Source organism: Panthera uncia, chromosome B1, assembly GCF_023721935.1.
Source record: "Panthera uncia isolate 11264 chromosome B1, Puncia_PCG_1.0, whole genome shotgun sequence".
NCBI lineage: Eukaryota > Metazoa > Chordata > Mammalia > Carnivora > Felidae > Panthera > Panthera uncia.
This window is the reverse complement of record NC_064811.1, coordinates 84,323,127-84,342,584: the sequence shown is the minus strand read 5'-3', so window position 1 is coordinate 84,342,584 and position 19,458 is coordinate 84,323,127. Positions and strand designations below refer to the sequence as shown.

Here is a 19,458-nt window from a genome sequence, read left to right as displayed (position 1 = left end):
TTTACTGGAGAGTTATATTTAGCTGCTCTGTGTTCCTAAGTTTATGCTGGAATCATCTATGTTGATAAAAAGGTCTGACTGGGGCTCTTTTGTTTCTTGGGGTTTCACAAATATGGGATGGAAGGCTAAGATAAGCTTCTTCTGTTATCGTGTTCATGTTAGAATCCCATGTGGACCCTTCTGTTCATCTGGACCCCAGAGGGCTGTATTAGTAGGTCTATAATGAATCCCCTTAGAGTGCCCACTTTCAATCTTGCTTCATATTTCTCTCTCTAGAAATGCAGCTTCTCTCATGTGTTCCAACAGAAATTTAAAACAATGATTAGTAAGCTTATCTCAAAGCACACAACTCTTTTTCTTTATTTAATAATAAGATCTGTGGTAGCTGAAATACTTGCTAGGTTGAATTCCATTCTGAAATGTACCTTGGGTATTATTACATAGTTTGTCTCAGCCTGCTCTGTTTTTGTGTACATTCCTATACTTAGGGTGTACAGATGCAAGATTCTGAATTAGGGTATCTGACAAGCTAGTCCCAATGACTATGTATTCCTTACCTTAATTTCTCATGTAGTTAGCTCTGTGGTTACCGTTGTCAGAAACTCATGCATGTTACCAACAATAAAAAAAATAGTTAAGTAAAATAGGTTCTGTCCATACCCACTCTAGAATATTGAGCAACTACTAAAAGTTATAGTTTGAAGATTATGTGACAGCATGGGAAAAATGCCTGTGATCTAAGTGGGGAAAAGCAAAAGTAAAAATGAACAATTCTGTATGTGTGTGTGTGTGTATAGATGTGTGTGCATGTGTGTGTGTATATATATATATATATATATATATATATATCATAATTACTATATTCAAATATATTTTTTCATGGACAAACTCTGAAAGGAAATATTCTAGAATTTTTTTTTTTGGACATATTCTGGAAATCTAGTAGTGGGTTCTGTGAAGCTGGTGACATGGGTAATTTTTTTCTCTTCATTTTTCAATTTTTTGTTAATTGTAGATTATTATAAAACTTTTTAAAACATATGTGGCCAATATGGAGCTGTATTTATTTCCTGGTCATATAAGGTTATATAGTGATACCCTCATTTCATACCAGTGATTGTAATGTCAGTCTTTGTCTCCCTTTATCAAGGGGTACACATATTAAGTTACGTTTGCTTAAGATCTATTTATGGATAAATGAATGTGTATAACATGCTTTTCTTAACCAATATATGAAAGTATATATTTTGAAAAGGTGGTTTATACTATTAGAATATGAAATCTGTTTCTTGCAAGATTAATTTGTCCTCTCATTTGATGAAACTCCAGCCTTTTGGGAGTATGACTGCTTCCAAAAATTATCATTTGTTGGGAGTGGAAGATATGGAGTCATTTCCAGATTTTGATGGAAAGAAAGTGGTAGAGTTCAAGATGGCTTACTCTTTCATAAAATTAAGTTAACCTATCATCATACATGAAGATAATTATTAATTATCCATAACTGTCCAGGTAGTTCTTAGCCATGAACAAGAGTATGTACAAGGACACAGAGTCTGAAGCCAGACCTCTTAGATTCAAAACCTGAGTGACCTTGGGCAAGTGATCTGTCATCCTCTCTGGAACTCAAGTTTCTTGTCTGTCAAATGAAAATAATACCAGTACCTACCTTATAAGGTTATAGTTAAGATTAAATGTGTCAAAATACAAAAATAGTGCCTGGTAAGTAATAAGTAATACTAGCTTTGGCAATTTTTATTATTATTCAAATAGTTATTAACTGAGAAATTCTTCTTTAATCTATTCATATTTTAGTTGGCTGACACAGATAAAAAACAGAATTTGAAAGCCAAAAATACTCAAGCACTGATTGCAAATGTTGAAGATAATGAGCTAACTGAGCAACAGAGAAAGATATTTTCTTTAATACAGGAGAAAAATGAACTGCAACAAATGTTAGAGAGTATTACAGCAGAAAAGGAACAATTGAAGACTGACCTAAGGGAAAATATTGAAATGGTAAGATGTAGCACTGTACATTTAACAATATGTTTTTGTCTTTGCATGTTTTCGGTTTTTATAATTGTACTGAGACATAATTTACATGCAGTAAATGTCTGATACAAGCGCACAGTCTGATGACTTTTGACAAATGTCTCTACCTATATACCCTCCACCCCAGTCAAGGTACAAGGTGTTTCCCTTACCCTGCAAGGTTCTGTCACATCTCATCCCAGTCAGTCCTACTCTTACTCTCTACCGCATATAGTCACCATCCTGATGTTTTTTCACCTCAGATCACTTTTTCTCTTCTAGAACTTCATACAAATAGAATCATATAGCATGTACTCTTTTGTGCCTTTTTTACACTCCTTTTTCAGTGCTGGATAATGTTCCATGTATGAATAGGCCACACAATTTGTTTAGCCTTTCTCCTATTGATGGAAATTTGAGTTATCTCTACTATTTAGCTATTGTGAGTGAAGCTGTTATAAACATTCTTACATAAATCTTTTTATGATCATTTTTTTAAATTTCTCTAGGGTAAGTATCTAAATGGAATAGCTGAGTCATAGGGAAGTATATATTTAACTTAATGAGAATTCACTAGACTGATTTCCAAAGTAGTGGTACCATTTCACATTCCCATCAGCGAATTGAGAGAAGTCTGATGGCTCCACATCTTCATCAGTGGTTCACATTATTGGTGTTTTTAATTTTAGCCATTCAATTGGGTATGTACTTCATTGTTTTAATTTGCCTTTCCCTAATGACTAAGAACATTGATCATCTTTTCATTTGCTTGTTGGCCATTGCATATCTTTCTATAAATTATGTTCTCTCAGTGATATGTTATAGGTTTTAGTATACATGTCTTGTCCATATTTTGTTAAATCTTTTACCTAAATGTTTCTCTTTTATTAATTTTGTCTTAATTTTTAAACTTCATTTTTAATTATTTGTTAATGTTTGCTGTATTGTCGTATCTACTTTAGTTTTGTTTCTTCATTTAGGGGCAATATAATATATATGGATTGAAATTAACATTTTTAGAAGTTTGCTGTGGGTTGTAGGAGAACCTGAACTTTTGTGTAATTTTCCATATTTCTTGGGATTGTCTGGTCAAAAGAGCTGAGTATAAATAAGAATGCAGATAAAAATCATGGTCTCAAGCTTGTAATGTTTTTGTGGCCATGATACTTGAGAATGCCACGTTTAAGCTTATAACTAGGATTAGCCCAAGTCATGCTAGCAAAGGATGGCTGCCATTTTGAACTTGGCTGTTAACTGGTGCACCAAACCAAAGCCATTCATTCTAGGATTTGAAAAGCCTGTAACTGTAGTCTCAGAATCAGTCCATGAAAGCTTAGAAACAGTCTCCTTTGGTTTAAGGCTAGAAAATGAGCCAACCTCTCAAGATAGAATAATAAATCTAGTTCTAATTCTCATGATAAGAATATAAGTAGAGCAATAAAGAAAACGTGTAAAGGGTGCCTAACTGGCTGAGTCAGTGGAACCCAGATCCCAGGGTTGTGATTTCAACCCCCACTTTGGCATGGAGCCTACTAGAAAGAAAGAAAGAAAGAAAGAAAGAAAGAAAGAAAGAAAGAAAGAAAAGAAAGAAAAAAAAAAGAAACAGCATAAAAAAGCATATGCTTGACATCCTATATGATTAAATTAAAGACTGACTTTCTTTGTAAGATAGTTTTTTCCAATAGAGTTTGCATAATTTCTTCATTTTTAGGCTGAGGTAAATGCTGATTTTTACTTGATTTGATTTTATAAAAATAAGCTAATATTATTTATTTTAATCTCAACTTTAAAAAAAAAAATCTAGATGATTGAAAATCAAGAAGAATTAAGAATTCTTGGAGGTGAACTTAAAAGGCAACAAGAGATAATTACACAAGAAAAGAACCATACCATGAAGAAAGAGGAAGAGCTTTCTAGGACCTGTGAGAAATTAGCAGAAGTTGAAGAAAAGCTAAAGGAAAAGGTGAATCTTTAAAGTTACCTTCCTGGCCATATTAGATTTCCGATTGAACTTTTTTTTTTTTTTAAGTTTATTTTTTTATTTTGAGAGACAGCACACAAGCAGAGAAGGGGCAGAAAGAGAGGGGAGAGAGAGAATCCCAAGAAGGCTCAGCACTGAATTCGATGCAGGGACTTGAACCCACAAACCGTGAGATCATGACCTGAGCTGAAATCAAGAGTAAGACCTTCAACCAGCTGAGCCACCCAGCCACCCCTAAACTTCTTCTTTTTTTTTTTTTTTTAATAAATTTTGATGGCAGTAGAGCTGAATTCTAGAAATAACATGTATCTCCCAAATGAGCAGATTTTAATGCTAATATCGTGGACAGTTTCAACTCACACCTAGATCTTAACCAACATCCTTTGTGAGGATATATTATCCTGGAGTCTTCAGATGAGAGAGAAAGCCTTAATTCATCTAAACTAATCATGGAATATATTCATTCATAAGAAACTTATTGGGAAGTACCATAGGCCAGGTGTTGTTCTGGGTGCTTGAGATAAATTAATCAATAACACAAAGATTCTGCCTTTATAAAAATATGGTAGTCATTCTCTAAAATGTAAGATATGTGACTGTTACCATCTCTTAGATGTTTACAATTTCCTGAGTCACTTCTTTTATAGAAGTAAGGTGCTGTTGTACTATTTGTATAAGAGATGAGAATCTAATAATAATTCTACTGCCCAAGTAATTCTAAAATTCACCCACTGAGATCTTTCTATTTTTCTAAGGCCTATGCCACATACATTATAAATAATATATTGTGATTTCCATTGTATTTTTGTGGAGTGTTTTTTTTTTCCTATGTATTCTCTTAATTCTCCTCCTTTTCACAATAACCCAATTAATTTGCTAGAACCTGTTGTCTGTTTCATACTCACCCTAAAGAAGTGAAATTTATAGGCTTATGTAAAAGTTAATGCCTCAGTGTCTTTATGGGCCACCTATAAGGACCTTTTTCGAAATAAAAATAGATGATCCAAAAAGGTTTTAAGGGATGAGGAATTATAGTTATTTGGCAGGTATACCTGCATATTTAATTAGTCTCTTTTCAAGTTTTTCTTATTTTCACTTTACCTCTTTGATTAACCTCGTGACAATATATTAGTTTCCTAGAACTTCTGTATCAAATTACCATAAACTTGGTGGCTAAAAAACAACAGAAATTTCTTGTCACATTTCTGGATCCTAGAAGTCCAAAATCAAGTTGCTGGTAATACCATGCTCCTCCTGAAGGCTCTAGGGAAGAATCTTTTCCTTCCTCTAACTATCCTTAGCTCCCAGCTGCCTTGGTGTCCAAGGCTTATAGCTGTATCAGTCTTATCTCTGCCTCCATCTTCACAGGAGTTTCTCTGTGTCTCTGTGTGTCCTTTTTTGCCTCTTATAAGGACACTGTCATTGCATTTAGGGCCCACCCTAATCCAGTAGAATTTCTTTTCATACTTTAATTATATCTGCAAAAACCGTATTTCCAAATAAGGTCATATTCTGAAGTTCTGAATATACTTGAATTTTGGGTAGGACACTATTCAACCCACTATAGACACTGTGCCTAGAAGGTTACTCTACTTTCAAAGCTGTTTACTATAATAATCATTTTGGTTTGGCAAAATATATTTTACATAAGAATTTTAAGGGAACATAAGCAAAATGATAATTAAAAATTTTATTTCTCAAGAGCCAACAACTACAAGAAAAACAGCTAAAGCTTCTTAGTGTACAAGAAGAGATGAGTGAGATGCAGAAAAAGATGAGTGAAATGGAGAATGTAAAGAATGGATTAAGAAGCCAAGAATTAACATTGGAACATATGGAAATGGAGAGGCTAGAGTTGGCTCAGAAGCTCCACGAAAATTATGAGGAACTGAAATCCATAACCAAGGAAAGAAATGATCTAAAAGAATTACAGGAATCATTTGACCTAGAGAGAGAGAAACTTCAAGATTACATAAGAGAACTCGAAGTTACGGTAAGTTATACCCTTTTCTTTCATCTAGTAAATGTTTCTTTAAAACCGAGCCAGTTGGAGAAGGGAGAGGCAATGTTGATGTTGTTATAATATTCTTTAAATTCCACTTGCTAATTAAGGGTCTAGAAACAAAAGAAGAACTAAAAATTGCTCACGTGCATCTCAAAGAACAACAAGAAACTATTGATGAACTAAGAAGAAACATTTCTGAGAAGACAGCTCAAATGATAAATATTCAGAATGACTTAGAAAAATCCAGTACTGAATTACAAGAAAAGGTTTGTCTCTTCTTCTTTCTCTCTTTTGTCCCTTCTTTTTTGTTTTTTTTTGGGGGGAGGGGTTGTTTTGTTTTGGTTTTTGGTTTTTTGGTTTCGTTTTTTTTTTTTTTTTTTTTTTGAAGGAAAAATGAGCAGTTAAGTAGTGACTGTTACAGCTCATTTATTGGGTAGTATTTGTTGAGTGTCTAATGTGTCAGGCAAGGTCTTGGGTTATAGAAATAAAATGGGAACAAGCCGAACAAAATTTCTGTGACCATAGAGCTTATTTTGTAGTGGAAAGAGTTAATTGGTAAATAAACAAACAAATGAAAAAGATAATTTGAGATAATGGCAAATGCTATAGAGAAAATGAAACCCTGGGATAACTGAACCAACATATGTTAAAGTCCACTATGTACCAGCCATTGAAACTGTGGATATGAATAAGACACTCTTCTCTCCCCCTAATTTGGGGATATACAATAATCCTTCAATTCCAGCAGGACAAATGCAGAAATATGATATGCAAAGTTAATGGAACCACTAATGACCATAGGAAATGGTCTGTACATATAAAAGAATATGAGAAGTGGCATGGGAGGTCATCTGAGAATTAAGGACCATTCATTTATTGAGATAAAATCTCAATAAAAACAATGTTTTTTCTCCTATAGCCTTTGAGAACTAGTATAAAAATGAAGACGTGTGCAACTGGCTGAATTAACGGTGTTAGTTAGGTATAAGAATTGATTCACTTTGGATGTAAGCTGGAAACAAAGAAAGTTACGGCAGAATGTGACTAGCAGAAAGGCCATGGATAGCTTTAGTAGGAATCAAGAGAAAATGAATAAATTGTGAGTTTGTGATCCACGATAGGTCATGGGATCAAGATAACTTTTATTTCTAGGGACAGTATTCTCATCTTTAAAAAATTTGAAAAATTATGATAATGCTCTCCAGATAGTAACCTTGGTATTCCATGCATATTACAAGATCCCAGTGCTTCATGAGGAACAGGAACTACTGCCTAATGTGAAAGAAGTCAGTAGTACTCAGGAAACAGGGGATGAACTGGAACTATTAAGGAAACAATCTAAAACCAAGGATTCAATGACCCCTGCATGCATAGAAATGGAAAAGCTTGGGTTGACTGAAAAACTTCCAGAAAGTCATGATGAAATAAAATCTCTAACTGATGAAAGAGACAACCTTAGAATGAGAAAAGAAGCAGTTCGGGCTGGACAAGACCAGTTGAAAGAAGACATTAGAGAAACTTTGGCTAAAGTAAGTTTCATCCTTTCCTTCCATTGAACAAGTGTTTTGTAAGAATCAAGTCTTTGGGAAAGGAAGCACTTGTGTTATAGTTAAAATGTTACTACAGTGTTTTCTTTAAATGTCTCAATTATGAAGTGGTTGGAAACAGAACTAAAAATTGCTCATAAATACTAAAAAAAAACTATTGAAATTGAGAGATGTTTTAGAGAAGACAGCTGTCTTCTTAAATATTTAAAATGATTTAGAGGGGCGCCTGGGTGGCGCAGTCGGTTAAGCGTCCGACTTCAGCCAGGTCACGATCTCGCGGTCCGTGAGTTCGAGCCCCGCGTCAGGCTCTGGGCTGATGGCTCGGAGCCTGGAGCCTGTTTCCGATTCTGTGTCTCCCTCTCTCTCTGCCCCTCCCCCGTTCATGCTCTGTCTCTCTCTGTCCCAAAAATAAATTTAAAAAAAAACGTTGAAAAAAAAAAATTTAAAATGATTTAGAAAAAGCAATGCTAAATTATAAGAAAGGATAAAGCCAGAAAAACTATTTTCTTTCCTTCTTTAAATCTATTCCTGTAGCATCTCATAAAGCACTTCCTCAATACCTGAGACAGAAATCTGAGAATCACCCTTCCCAATATCCTTTCCTCACACTCACCTTATAATCCAAGCACCAAACCTTGTTGATTTTAAGGTGTGTGTGTGTGTGTGTGTGTGTGTGTCTATGAGAGAGAGAGAAAGAAAGGGAGAGAGAAATCTTCCCTCTTTCTCTCATTGCCAACACTAATCCAAGCCACCATTATTTCTGTCCCTGGCTTTCTGTAGTAGCCTCTTACTGGTCTCCCAGTATTCATTTCTATACTTCTCTAATTCATTCCTCATTCTGAGCCCAAGCAATCCTTTGTTCTTAAAATCTTTTAATAGGGGCACCTGGATGGCACAGTCATTTAAGCATCCGACTCTTGATCTCAGCTCAGGTCATGATCTCACAGTTTGTGAGTTCAAGCCCTGCATCGGGCTCTGCACTGAGGGAGCAGAGCCTGCTTGGGATTCTGTCTCTCCTTCTCTCTGAGCCAGCTCTCTCTCTCACTCTCTCTCTTTCAAAATAAATAAATAAAATAAAATAAAAATAAAATAAAATAAACTTTTAATAACCTATCTCTACTCTTGAACCAAAGACCAGAATCCTTCACGTGGCCCATGAGGCCTTGGATCCCAGACCTTGCTGGTCTCCAGCCTTATTTCTGCTCATCTTACCCCTGTTCATCATGCTCCAGCATTGTGCTTCCTCATCTCATGGCTTTTGGGTGTTCTGGTCTCCCTGCCTGCAGCATTTCCCTACTGCCTTGCCCACCTACTGCTGTCATCTTTCATGTCTCAACCAAAGCTTTCCATCCCCCAGGAAGCCCTTCCTAACCACTCAGGGTTGGTTAGGTTGCCACATAACCCTGCAAGAACCCAGCACCCCTGTTTGGTAAGATTTGGCATAATGTCTATCTTTCCCTCTGAAGTGTAAATCTCAAAAAGGCAAGGATCATATAAGTCTCATTTACCAATTTATCTCTAACCTCTGGTAGGATACTGACAGCACACTGAGCCCTCAGGAAAGAAGTGTTCAGTACCTGAGTGATGACAAGTAGGAGAGTGGAAAGAATGCTCTGTAATGAGCCACGGAGTCCTGACTTACTTGTTTTAGAAACTGTCCTGATTTCTTTTCTCTGAAAGTAAAATAAAGTATCTTTGGATGTCAATTCTCTTGTTGTTTTATTCTTTTAAGATCCGAGAGGCTCAAGACAAACAAGAACGGTCCTTCAATATGGAAGAAGAAGACGGCGCACCTGAGAAAATGATGAGCGAGAAGGAGCAACTGAAGGAGCAGCTCAAAGCCACAGAGTCAGCCCTGCAAAGAATGGACGTGGAAAAGCTCGAGATGTCCGAGAGGCTTCAGGAAAGTCGTGATGAACTGAAATGTATAACTAAGGAGAGAGACAACATACAAAGGCTACAAGAAGTTCTTCAGTCCGAAAGCAACCAGCTCAAAGAAAACATGAGGGAAATCATAGCTAAGGTAAGTTTCATCCATCCCCCATGTGCTTTTTTTTTTTTTTTACTTTTGTAAGCAGATATTTTTGTAAAAACTAAACCTTTGGAAAAAAGAGAGTATAATGGTTATAATGTTTCTGTAAATTTCTTAACATCTCCTCTAATAATGAAGCACCTGGAAACTGAAGAGGAACTGAAAGTTGCTCATCGTCACATGAAAGAACAGGAGGAAACTATTGAGAAGCTAAGAGTGAATCTTTCTGAGACGGAAAATGAGCTGTCCAGCCTTCAAAAAGAATTAGAAATAACTCATGATGAATTACAGAAAAAGGTAAATTGGGGGTGAAGGAAGTGTAGGAAAAAAACCTGAGGGAGCTAGCTAACTGAATTACAGAAACTGTTTTTGCATACTAAATTGTTATGGAGAACATTGTGAGTTCTTTTCATTCAAAAACTAAAACGTATTATATGTGTACACACACACACATATATAAGCATAATTTGTGTGTATGTATATTTTAGCTATTAACTTATTATTATTTTAAGATCCAAGAGCTTCATGCGAAACAGGAACAATTTATTACCACCAAAGAAATCAATGAGACTCCGGAGAAAATGAGTGCACTGGAGCAATTAAAGGAACAACTCAAAGTCAAAGATTCATCACTACAAAGTATAGAAAGCGAGAGGCTCCAGTTGACCGAGAAACTCAAGGAAAGTCAAGATAAAATAAAAATTATAATTAAGGAAAGAGATGAACTGAAAAGGATGCAGGAGACCCTTCAAATGGAGAGAGACCAACTCAAAAAAAACATTAAAGAAATTGTAACTGAAGTAAGTTTCCTTATTCTAATGATTTTTTAGGTATGAAATAGTGGTAAAGTGGTTAACAGTGATATTCACTATTGCTTTATTAATTTCTATCCAATCATAAAGGGACTGAAAATCAAACAGGAACTAAAAAACTACTTATATTCTTTTGAAGGAGTACCAGGAAACCATTAGTACAAGGACTTTTTCAAAGAAGACAGATCAAGAAGCAAATATTCAGAAAGATTTAGAAAATTCAGATGCTGTATCACAAGAAAAGGTAGGTCTTATTAAGTTGGAAACTGACATCTGATTATTGTGTTCCTCATATCCCTGTGGAAGAAAATATTACATACATTAGATAAAATGTAAAGATGATTCACTTGACTCAGAAACAATTCCTCCCTTTCCTAAAAATTTCTGCCTATGTCCTAACTTGTTTTGTTGTTTTCTCAGATGCAAGAACTTCAGCAAAAAGAACATCAGCTTCTTAAGATGAAGCCTGTCAATGAGACTCAGGAAAAAATGTGTGAAATAGAATACTTGAAGAACCAATTTGAGGCCCAAAAGTCAACTCTGGAAAATATAGAAAAGGAGAATGTAAGGTTAACTCAGAGACTTCACGAAAACCTTGAAGAAATGAGATCTGTTACAAAAGAAAGAGATGATCTTAGGAGTGTAGAGGAGACTCTCAAAGTAGAGAGAGACCAGCTCCAGGAAAACCTGAGAGAAACCGTAATTAGAGTGAGTTACTATTTTTCTCCCATCCAGTAAATATGACACTGTGTCCTAAAAGAACCACGGGCGATAGGATTGGTATGAGTGTAAAATTGGTCCAACCTTATGCAAGGTTGGAGGAGGGGATATTTGATAATATCTTCCAAATATTTCAATACGTTTATTCATTGACTCAGAAAGCCCAGTTGTAGCCACTTATCCTGCACACAGTAATGCAATTGTGCAAAGATATCTGTAGAAGAATATTCATTGCAGAAAGTTGTAAGAACAAATCAAAGCAAACCACAAAAACCAGGGAAAATACCAACTGTCCATTAGCAGGAGACTGGTTAATGAGTGCAGCAAACTCAGACCATAGAGTACTAAGCCATGGATAAAGAATGAGGCAGTGCCATGGTGGTGATTTGGAAGTATCCTCTTAAGGAAAGGGGTAAGTTATGGATTAATGTACCTAACATGTATTGATGTTTAAGAGTAACTAGAGGATGAGGCCTAAGGGGGTGGGAGGCATATTTACCTCTTACCCTCTATCTTTCCACACATTGTTTGAACTTTGTCACTCTAAAAAATCATTTTCCTTTCTCTAATGACAAAGGACCTGGAAAAACAAGAGGAACTAAGAATTGCTCACATGCATGTGAAAGAGCACCAGGAGACTATTGATAAACTCCGGGACATTATTTCTGAGAAAACAGATGAAATATCAAATATGCAAACGGATTTAGAAAACACAGATACTGCCTTAAAAGTACAGGTATGGTTTTTATTTGAGAGTTTACATTAGGTCTTTTTTGTAATGAAACAGGATATGAATTAGCCTAAAATCATAGACAAAGATTTGCCTGCTTAATTTAGAAAGTATTATTTATCGGGTGCCTGGGTGGCTCAGTCGATTAAGCATCCGACTTCAGTTCAGGTCATGATCTCACAGTTTGTGGGTTCAAGCCCTGCATCAGGCTCTGTGCTGACAGCCCAAAAGCCTGGAGCCTGCTTCAAATTCTATGTCTCCCTCTCTTTCTGCCCCTCCCTGCTTGCACTGGCTCTCTCTCTCTCTCTCTCTCAAAAATAAATAAACATTAAAAATTTTTAAAAAAAAGAAAGTATTATTTATTAATATCAATCTATATCTTAACTTATTATATGATTATCTTAAGATCCAAGAACTTCAGGAGAAAGAACGTCAACTTCTTAAGGTAAAAAATGATCTCAGAGAAAATATGTATCAAGCAGAGCAATTGAAGAAGCAATTAGAGACCCAGAATTCAACCCTGGAAAGTGTCGAAACTGAGAAGTTAAGGCTGAGTCAGAAACTTCATGAAAACCTTGAAGAAATAAAATGTGTTACTGAGGAGAGAGATGGCCTAAGAAGAGCAGAGGGAACCCTTAGGATAGAGCGAGACCAGCTCAGAAAAAGCCTCAGGGAAAAAGAGGCTAAAGTAAGTTACTCTTCCTCTGCTAGTGAGTAAATGTGTGTTTTTCTGACAGCAGGGAACCGTGCTTTGATGTGAGTGGCACTGTTGATGTGAGTGAACTGATGGAACCTTTTACAAAGGCGGGTAATTTGGTATTGTTCTTCAAAATTTTTAATTCTGTTAGCAGTATTTTCTTTGTGGACTTCATCCTACATGTATATTTATGTACATACACAAACACACACACACCACAAGGTGTCCATTGTAGCAATTTGTAATAAAAATTGGGAAACAATCTAAATATCCATCAGAAGGAAACTGGGTAAATATGAACAGTATGTCAGAATACTGTGCAACATAATTAAAAAAAAAAAATGAGATAGGTTTGGATGTTCTAATTTGGAAGCCCAAATAACTTAGAGGGAAAAGCAAGCTGTAGAATAGTATATGTATCATGTATTTGCCTCTGGAAAGTAGGAGTAGATTGTGGGGAGGTGAGGACAGGGAAAGGGATGAAGGGAAAGCTTGTAACTTTCTAACATCTAAGATGTAGCTTAAGAAGTAATAGTTTTATTATTTTTACTAAGAAAATATCACTTTTATAAAAAAAAAATACTAGTTAATGTTAAGCTATGTCACCATTCTTAAAATTTCTCTAATGACAAAGGACCTAGAAAAACAAGAGGAACTAAGAATTGCTCACATGCATGTGAAAGAGCACCAGGAGACTATTGATAAACTCCGGGGCATTGTTTCTGAGAAGACAGATGAAATAGCAAATATACAAATGGATTTAGAAAATTCAAACGCTAAATTACAAGAAAAGGTATGAAGAAGGTGCTTGTTTGGGTATTTGATTTAATTTATATATTTTTTAACGTTTATTTATTTTTGAGAGAGAGAGAGACCGAGAACAAGCATGGGAGGGGCAGAGAAAGGGAGACACAGAACCCGAAGCAGGCTCCAGGCTCTGAGCTGTCAGCACAGAGCCCAATGCGGGGCTCGAACCCACGAACCGTGAGATCATGACCTGAGCCGAAGTTGGACACTTAACCGACTGAGCCACCCAGGTGCCCCTGGGTATTTGATTTATTCGTGCCTAAACTCATATGGGGATGTAAAATGGTTTAACCACATTGAAAACATCCTGACAGTTTTTACTAATGCTGAACATACACCTGCCTATGGCTCAGTATTTCTATTTCTTGGATATGTACCTGAGAGAAAAAGAGTGCATACTTTCACATAAAGCTGTGTACAAGAATGTTCATAACAGTTCTAATCATAACAGCAAAAAATGGAAAACAAGTGAAATGCCTGTCAACAGGAAAATGGATAAATACATTGTGATTTTTTTTTAAAGACAGTTCTTTTTCTTAATTTTTTTTTTAACGTTTATTTATTTTTGAGACAGAGACAGAGCATGAATGGGGGAGGGTCAGAGAGAGAGGAAGACACAGAATCTGAAACAGGCTCCAGGCTCTGAACTGTCAGCCCAAAGCCTGATGCGGGGCTCAAACTCACGGACCACGAGATCATGGACTATGAGATTATGACCTGAGCCAAAGTCGGACGCTTAACCGACTGAGCCAACCAGGCGCCCCGTGATTTTTAACTTCAAAAGCAGGCAAAACTCATCTAGGATGAAAACAGTTCAGAATAGTGGTTAACTCTAGGAGGGGGCACACAGAACCTTAAGGGGTGCTAGAAATGTTTGATATTTTAATCTGGGTTGTAATTATATAGATGTATACATATGTGGAGAATAATTTAGCAATACACTTAAGATTAGTGTATTTATGTATATTATACTTCAAAAGAAAATAAGTTTTGTGTGGAATTATGCAAAATATTAATGAGTGACATGGGAAAACTGTCTTAATTTCGAAACTATTTTTTATCCTTCCCTTAAAAACTGTCTGTATCCTAACATGTTATATTATGCTTATCTTAAGATTCAGCAACTTAAGGCAAATGAACATCAACTTTTTAAGTTAAAGGAAGATGTCAGTGAGACACAGAAAAAAATGTCTGAAATAGAGCGATTAAAGAAACAATTCAAGGACCAAAGTTTAACTCTGGATAAAATAGAAATGGAGAACTTAAATTTGGCCCAGCAGCTTCATGAAAACCTTGAAGAAATGAAATCTATAGTGAAAGAAAGAGATAATCTGAAATTGGAGAGAGACCAGCTCAAGGAAGACCTACAGAAAACCATAGCTAGAGTGAGTTGGACTCTTTTTACCTGTCCAATAAACATGTTTTTAGTATAAGAAGCTTCCTTCTTTGGAAATAAATAATAACTGTTGGTGAAACTGTAAATGTTATAAACTTTCAGGGAGACAGTTTGACAACGCCTTATTAAAGATTTATCAGCGTATATATCTGCTACTGCGATTCCACTTTGTAGGAATTTATCCTACCAATATATTCACACATTTGGGCAGAAATACAACAGCGCTCACTGCAACGTTGTCTGTGCTGACAAGTCTGGAAGCAATCCAAGTGTCCACTAATAAGGCACTGGCTAAGTGGGGTTCGTCTGTATGATGGAGTACTTAGCATGAGAAGAGGGCCCTCTTTCTGTGATAGTGATGTAGAATGATGTCCAAATGGTATGAGAGAAAGGAGAGCAGTTGGCAGAGTTCACCAGGAAACCCAGCTACGATGGGTGAGGCTGGGGACAGGGACTTGACTTTATAGCCTTCTGTACTGCTCTCATTTGGGGGTGCTGTGCTGCTTGTTTTTAACTGGGAGCATGCATTTTTTAAGATTTTGTCTAACTAGTTCATCATTAAGAAAAGGTAATGTGCCTTTACATCATAATATTTCTTCATTTCTTCTAATAATGAAGGATCTAGAAACACAACAAGAACTAAAAGTTGCCCATATGCATTTGAAAGAATACCAAGAAACTATTGATAAATTCAGGCAGAGAGTTTCAGAAAAGACAACTCAGATTTCAAATATTCAAAAGAGTTTAAATAAATCTAAAGATGAATTACAGAAAAAGGTACATGTCATTTTGTTCTTTGGGGAGTAATTGTGTCCAAAATCACTTGGGGAATGAGAAAGAATATAAATACAGATATTTAGAGATAGAAATAGATGTACATATATAACAAATAGACACAGGAATTCTTTTTGCATTCTAACTTGTTTTATAATTATCTCAAGATACAAGAACTTCAGAAAAAAGAGCTTCAACTTCTTAAAATGAAAGAAGATGTCAATAAAACCCATAAAAATATAAACAGAATGGAACGATTGAAGCAGCAGTTTGAGGCCCAAACTTTATCTATGCAAAGTGTGGAAGCGGATAACTTACACTTGACTAAGAAACTTCATAAAAGACTTGAAGAACTCAGAATTGTAGCTGAGGAAAGAGATGAGCTAAGGAGGATAAAAGAGTCTCTGAAAATGGAAAGAGACCAATTCAGAGAAACGTTAAGAGAAATGATAGCTAGAGTGAGTTCAGAATCTTCCTTATCTAGCAACTGTAAGAATCAAGCTTTCTTGACAAGGGGAACAATTTGGGTTTTTTGTTGTGGGGCTTGGGGATTTGTTTTTTGTTGTTTTGGGTTTTTTTTTTTTTTTTCTTTTCTTTTTGGAAACTTCTACATACAGGGAAGGATAATGGGAAAACTATTACTATAATTTTTCACACAAAAGAAAATACAGTTTTAAAAGAAGCCAAAATATTTTTCAGAAAATACCATTTTATTTATTTTTTTTATTTTAAATAGTTTTTTTTTTTCTTTAATCTTTATTTATTTTTGAGAGAGAGAGAGACAGTGTGTGAGCAGGGGAGGAGTAGAGAGAGAGGGAGACACAGAATCTGAAACAGGTTCCAGGCTCTGAACAGTCAGAACAGAGCCTGACGCGGGAGAGACAGTGTGTGAGCAGGGGAGGAGTAGAGAGAGAGGGAGACACAGAATCTGAAGCAGGTTCCAGGCTCTGAACAGTCAGAACAGAGCCTGACGCGGGGCTTGAACTCACGAACAGTGAGATCATGACCTGAGCCAAAGTCGGACACTTAACCGACTGAGCCACCCAGGTGCCCCCCATTTTATTTATTTTTAAGAAAAGATTTGTTACATAAAGCAGACTATTTTCTTTAATGTAATTTTTAAAAGGGCTTTTTCACCAGGAAATGACATTACCCTTAAGGAAGAAATATTTGAAGGACTAGATCTGTAGAAGAGTAAGTGCGCCATTTCTCTGCCTCTACGTGACAGAGTTTTAGGCATAGGCTCGTCTCGTCCCTCAGTTAGAGAAGTGGCCAGATACACAGAGGAAAGAAGTTCATCCAGTAGGACTGTAGGTATTTAGAATCACATGTCTTAAAAAGCCCAATTGAACCCTCAAGAAAATAACATAAAATTCAGACAAATAAGAAATCATATGAAATCTGTAAGAAATCTTTTTTATTCTCATAATTCAACAACAGAGCAGAAGATCATGTCATCTGCAACATTAATAGAAACATGAGACCCTTGGGAATCATTGTTATGTAGGCCCTTTATAAAAAGATTTAATTCATTAAACAAATATTTATTAAACAATCATTCTTCTAAGTACTGTAGTAAATAAGTGGGAGAAAAGGTTTTAGGTCGTACTTCGAATCAGAAGTCCAAGATGTAACAGGATATGCATTTTCTATTCCAAGGAGTTGGGAAGAGTGAACAGAGATATTTCAGGTGGTTTTGGTAGCGTATTATTTGGCAGCAATTCAGAGACTAATTCTAATTCAGAGACTTGGAATAGTAGGAACCAGATATAAACCTAAAGTGTAACTTGCAGTTGTGATGGTTATGGGGATAAATCCTATCTCCAAAAAATATGTGGTTTTTCCACATTTTTTCTTAGTGAGTCAAGACCACTTACTACTTAGTGGTACTGTTACTCATTTTCTGACCATTTTTCACTTTGTTTTTGAGTTACAAGTTTATAATTCCATTATTGAAATGATGTGAAAAAATGTAAGTGGAAAAGTATATAGACATTAAATGTGAATGTAGTTATAGTTGACGCCTTGTTTATTTCTTTGTATCAAAACAGGACCAACAGAACCATAAAGAGGTAGTAAAATATGAAAAAAAGTTACCATGTAATGGGAAACACCACCTCACAGAAAGCCTGAGAGACAAGTGCTCTAGGATAAAAGTAAGTGTCCCATGTTAAAATTACAAATAAATATTGGTACCCTTCCAGAGGCCTAGAATGGAGCCTCTGGGGAATGAGTAGATAGTGCTCAAAGTTTTTTTCAACTTTCTAATCTAGTATAGGTGTGCAAGTATGTGCATATGTATGTACATAAACACACAAAATGGGGGGAGGGGGTGATTTTAAGGCCCCACTGGAAAGATGATATTTGAGCAAATACCCGAAAGAGATAAAGGATTGAGCTACATAGCTATCTGGGGGAAGAACGGGATAAGAAGAGAAAATAGCAAGTAAAAGCTCCTGAGGCAAAAGCCTGCCTGGTGGGTTCCAGGAACATCCAACAAGGGAGAAAGCTAATAAGAAATGAGGTCCGAGAGTTCATGAGGAAGATGCAGGCTGTGTAGCCTTGAAAGATCTTTGGATTTTAGTCTGAGTGAGATGGAGATTTATTGACAAGTTCTGACCACGAGAGAGACATTATCTGACTTACATTTTAGAGGGATGACTCTGATTGTTGTGTTGGAAACAGAGTGGAAGCAGGAAGAGCATCTGAGAGAAAAATTTCAATAAGCCAGGCAAAGTTGATTGCAGCTCAGCCCAGAGAAGAATCAGTGGAGTAGTGAGAAATGTTTGGATTCTAAATGTACATTGAGGGGAAAAGCCAACAGGATTTACCGTCTCGTTCCAACTAGAATGCAAGATCCCTAAAGATGTTGTGTGTTTTCTGTGGCTATATCACTTAGCACATTCCTAATGGAACATGTATTTATTAAAAGTACAAATGAATGATTACACAGTGCTGCTTCATACTGTAACATGATTCATACTAGGACCAAAGGCAGGAAATGAATGTACAGCTAGCTTTTCCTTAAGTTATTAAAAAGGAAGCTCATTATTGTCAGAAGCCCCTTGTTTTATTATTTAGCACCCTGAATTAAACATGTTATTTGTTACATGACTGTAGCAATACGTACTACTGTGTTCTTCAACCTGCGCTTTGACCAGTGTGTCCCCTGCTTGGCCTCTAATCATTTGAACTTACAGACCAGGCTTGTTGGGTGTCTACCATATGCTAGGCACTATATCAGTTCTTTATCTCATGAGATACTTTTTATTGCTCCAATTACAAAGACACTGAGGCTTGGAGAGGAAGTTTAGTCGTTGCTCAAGGTCATATAGCTAGTAGGTTGGTAGAATCAGGACATGAAATCAAGTGTAAGTTTAGAATTTGAGTTTAGAAACATTTTTACAAATATAATTTTATTTCCCTTAAGCTATAATGTCTGTGTATATTTCATAGATTACATAGATATGGATATCATATTTACTTTCCCCTAGAAAAGTTTGTGGGACTCATTATAGTCTTTATTTTGTTTTTGGGAAAATGGCTCAATGATATCTGTAGTCAGGAAGTAGCAGAGATAGAACCTGAACTCTAACTGATAAAAGGTTCGAAAACTCAGAGTCTAGGCAGAGAAATAGAAATGTGTAGAGAGGCTGCACCAAGCTGACAAATAGTTCGATTTTTCGTCACTTGTTTTACCTGGAAACTCACACTGCCTGCTGTGAACATGAGCCAGCATTCAGTCTTAAACTATAATATAGACTAGATTGAATTCACTCAAATTTATCTTTAGACTTTGAGATGGTCATTTAAATCATGAATGCATAAAGAACTAAAAGAAAATGTATCAAAATGTTAATAGGGATTGTTTCTGGTTTTCTGTGTTATATTTTAAATTTTTAAATTTTCAAAATAATTAAATAGTA

The 19,458-nt window shown here is 35.9% G+C and overlaps 1 protein-coding gene across 4 annotated transcripts in view; it reads left to right on the top strand.

Annotated features, from left to right (window-relative positions):
- Positions 1-19,458, top strand: part of CENPE (centromere protein E) — a 79,460-nt gene that overhangs the window by 35,364 nt on the left and 24,638 nt on the right. For 3 of the 4 annotated variants that reach the window (XM_049630946.1, XM_049630945.1, XM_049630944.1), the window contains 17 exons: positions 1,813-2,016; positions 3,836-3,994; positions 5,715-6,005; positions 6,125-6,283; positions 7,256-7,546; positions 9,297-9,587; positions 9,735-9,893; positions 10,109-10,396; positions 10,548-10,652; positions 10,829-11,116; positions 11,706-11,864; positions 12,265-12,546; positions 13,190-13,348; positions 14,478-14,747; positions 15,377-15,535; positions 15,700-15,990; positions 17,584-17,688. In XM_049630946.1, coding sequence (XP_049486903.1) covers positions 1,813-2,016; positions 3,836-3,994; positions 5,715-6,005; positions 6,125-6,283; positions 7,256-7,546; positions 9,297-9,587; positions 9,735-9,893; positions 10,109-10,396; positions 10,548-10,652; positions 10,829-11,116; positions 11,706-11,864; positions 12,265-12,546; positions 13,190-13,348; positions 14,478-14,747; positions 15,377-15,535; positions 15,700-15,990; positions 17,584-17,688 — 3,660 coding nt within the window. The remainder of the gene's footprint in view (positions 1-1,812; positions 2,017-3,835; positions 3,995-5,714; positions 6,006-6,124; positions 6,284-7,255; positions 7,547-9,296; positions 9,588-9,734; positions 9,894-10,108; positions 10,397-10,547; positions 10,653-10,828; positions 11,117-11,705; positions 11,865-12,264; positions 12,547-13,189; positions 13,349-14,477; positions 14,748-15,376; positions 15,536-15,699; positions 15,991-17,583; positions 17,689-19,458) is intronic. The other variant, XM_049630947.1, reaches the window with a different exon arrangement.